We start from the raw sequence: 2,429 nt of genomic DNA on the forward strand, positions 1-2,429 counted from the left end.
CATGTTTCCGAAGACATTTATTTGTGCCACTCTTTGAATGGATGAGAAAATAGCTGACTCTAAAGGAAAGCAGATTTGTAAAATAACTCCTGTAAAAGTGTTGCGATGGCCAGCTTCATTTTTTTCTGATCTAACTAAAGACTGATTGCCCAGGAGTTGTCTCATGTTGCAGACAAATGTACAGCAACATTTCTTCTGCAGTGATGAAAAACTAACAGACTATCTGACTTGGAGCTGTGATTTTAAAATATCTTACTAATTAACTCCAGTTCTGGATGTTAAGATCCAGAACTAATGTAAGATTTCAGAAGAAACTATTTATCATCAAAAGAGACGTATCCCTAAAGGAGTGTAATTAAATGGCCAGAATAACTTAGTGGTAAGAAGAAAATCATCCTATTCTGTGGGGTTGTTTTTTTTATTTCTCCATTATTGTCTAAGTGTCCATTTCTTTCCTGAAATTCTATCACTAAAGATCTTTATATTTTAGCGGACTAACAAAAATTAAGGCAAAAAATAGTTTTAATGTGCTTTTCAGTCCTTTGTGATATTCATGTTTGTTAGTGTTCCTTATGTGGAGTTTACTTTGATCTTCATTACGATAGTTTCATTATCTACTCAAATGCAAGGATTTGGAAATCCTTTTCCAACCTTAATCATTTAGAGCAAGACTGTCAGAGGCACCATCATAGGAGCATTGAGCTGTGAGTACTTAGACTCTGTGGCAAATCTCAGAAATAATGGTCTCCTCATTGTTTGATAATGATATAGAGCACAGGGGAGTGATTTTTGGAAGGGGCTTTTGTTGTAGGTTTGTATGCTGCCACAGCAAATTCCTGTCATTTGTGTTTCTGATGGTTAAAATATTCCACTAGTTTTGAAATTGTAGTAATTGTTCATGTTGTTTCCATGCAGCACGTGCAACGTTTGTGAATTGCTCACTTAAAGCCATGTGATAGATAAATAAAGCACTGAAGCAGAAGAGTAATTATTAAAAAAAAAAAATCCTCTTTTCTTCCACAGATATTTCTAATACATTTTCTTTGTTTCCTAGCACTTAAGAGTTTATTATGTGTCAGGGTTTCTTTGGTGTAAGTGGAAATGGCCTTACTTAAAACAAACAAAACCCAACCCAAACCCCTACCACAGGTGTTTCTGTAGGCGACTAGTTACTTGTTTGCCTTATAGAAGAACCTTGAGTCTTGGAACTATTATTAAGCTTATATTTGGTCTTGTTATTCTTACATTACTGGCTATTCACAATAGATGCTGAGAAAGTTCGAGAGAAAATACTATCTTTACGTGACTGTAGGAAATGCAGAAAACTAGTGACAAAGCTTAGAAAATTAATGCGAGTCTGCTTCTTCAAAGTCAGTGCTGTTCTTAAGCTGTTAAGATGTGTGGCATTTTGACTTATAGAAAGAACTGAACAATTATTACCAGTAAACCCAAGATGTGGTGCCATTAAGATTGTAGGAACAGAGCGAAAGCCACGCAGCCGAGGAGAGTTAAGTAATCCACATCATCTGTGGAAAGCCATCGTACAAAACTAAACACATCCGTAAAAGAGGAGGAACAGCTCCAGACAGTTCAGACATCGACAGCCGAATAGCAAGAAAGTAAATGCAGAAGGGTGGAGGAGAAGACTGTCTGCCTAAACTCAGTAAATTGAAACCAAATAGAAAATGTCCTATTCTATAACAATGCTGGTCTCTCTGTTCTTGGGAATCGAAAAAGCAAATTAAATTTCTGTCCTTGGAGCTGAAATGCAGATGCCGAGTTCCCCTTTCAAATAGGCAGACTGTACTTTGGTGCAGTGCTGGTAGACAGGCATTTGAGACAGTCCGGAAGGAAAGTGCTTTAGGGGAAGGAAAGGAATATATTTTAAAATTTATTAAGGACAACCTTCATTAAGAAAAAAGCTGCCAAAGATCTCGGACACTGAGGTGTGTAAACAACTCACCACGACCTGGATATATTCTTCAGTAGGGACTTCCAAATTGTAAGAGATGGCGCATGAGTGTGGGGTGAAACTAATACAGATTGTTCCTCAGTCGTCTTTTTTTTTAAGAATAAGATATTTGAGATCGAGTTAAATTTTATCTTGTGTTTATCTTTCAAGATAAATATGAAGAAATATTGAGTGTTTGAAGAAACTTCTTAGGCTGTTGTTAATTTAGATTTGTTCTAAACATGGTTTAACAGCATGTAAGTACAGAATAGTTTTCTCACTCCAAACACCTTTCTGTATAAACTACTGAAGAGCTACTTGCAGTGACAGGTTTTGTAACACAGTTGTGGTCTATTCAAAGTGATACCTGGATTGATGGTACAGTGGTCCTTTTAATAAAACTTCTTCCCTGTAAAATGGATGATGACGTTGTATTTAGTTGTAGCTTGGTTAGAACTTCGGCTTTTTGTGAAGCTGA

At 36.4% G+C, this 2,429-nt stretch overlaps 1 protein-coding gene across 1 annotated transcript in view; it reads left to right on the forward strand.

Moving 5' to 3' along the window:
• Positions 1–1,536: 1,536 nt before the first annotated feature.
• Positions 1,537–2,429, forward strand: part of PDZD8 (PDZ domain containing 8) — a gene marked incomplete at its 5' end in the record, with an annotated part of 6,045 nt that continues 5,152 nt past the window's right edge. The window contains one exon of the mRNA XM_010136040.1: positions 1,537–1,588. Within this exon, the coding sequence (XP_010134342.1) occupies positions 1,537–1,588 (52 nt within the window). The remainder of the gene's footprint in view (positions 1,589–2,429) is intronic.

Source organism: Buceros rhinoceros, unplaced genomic scaffold, assembly GCF_000710305.1.
Source record: "Buceros rhinoceros silvestris isolate BGI_N320 unplaced genomic scaffold, ASM71030v1 scaffold23805, whole genome shotgun sequence".
NCBI classification, from domain to species: Eukaryota; Metazoa; Chordata; class Aves; order Bucerotiformes; family Bucerotidae; genus Buceros; species Buceros rhinoceros.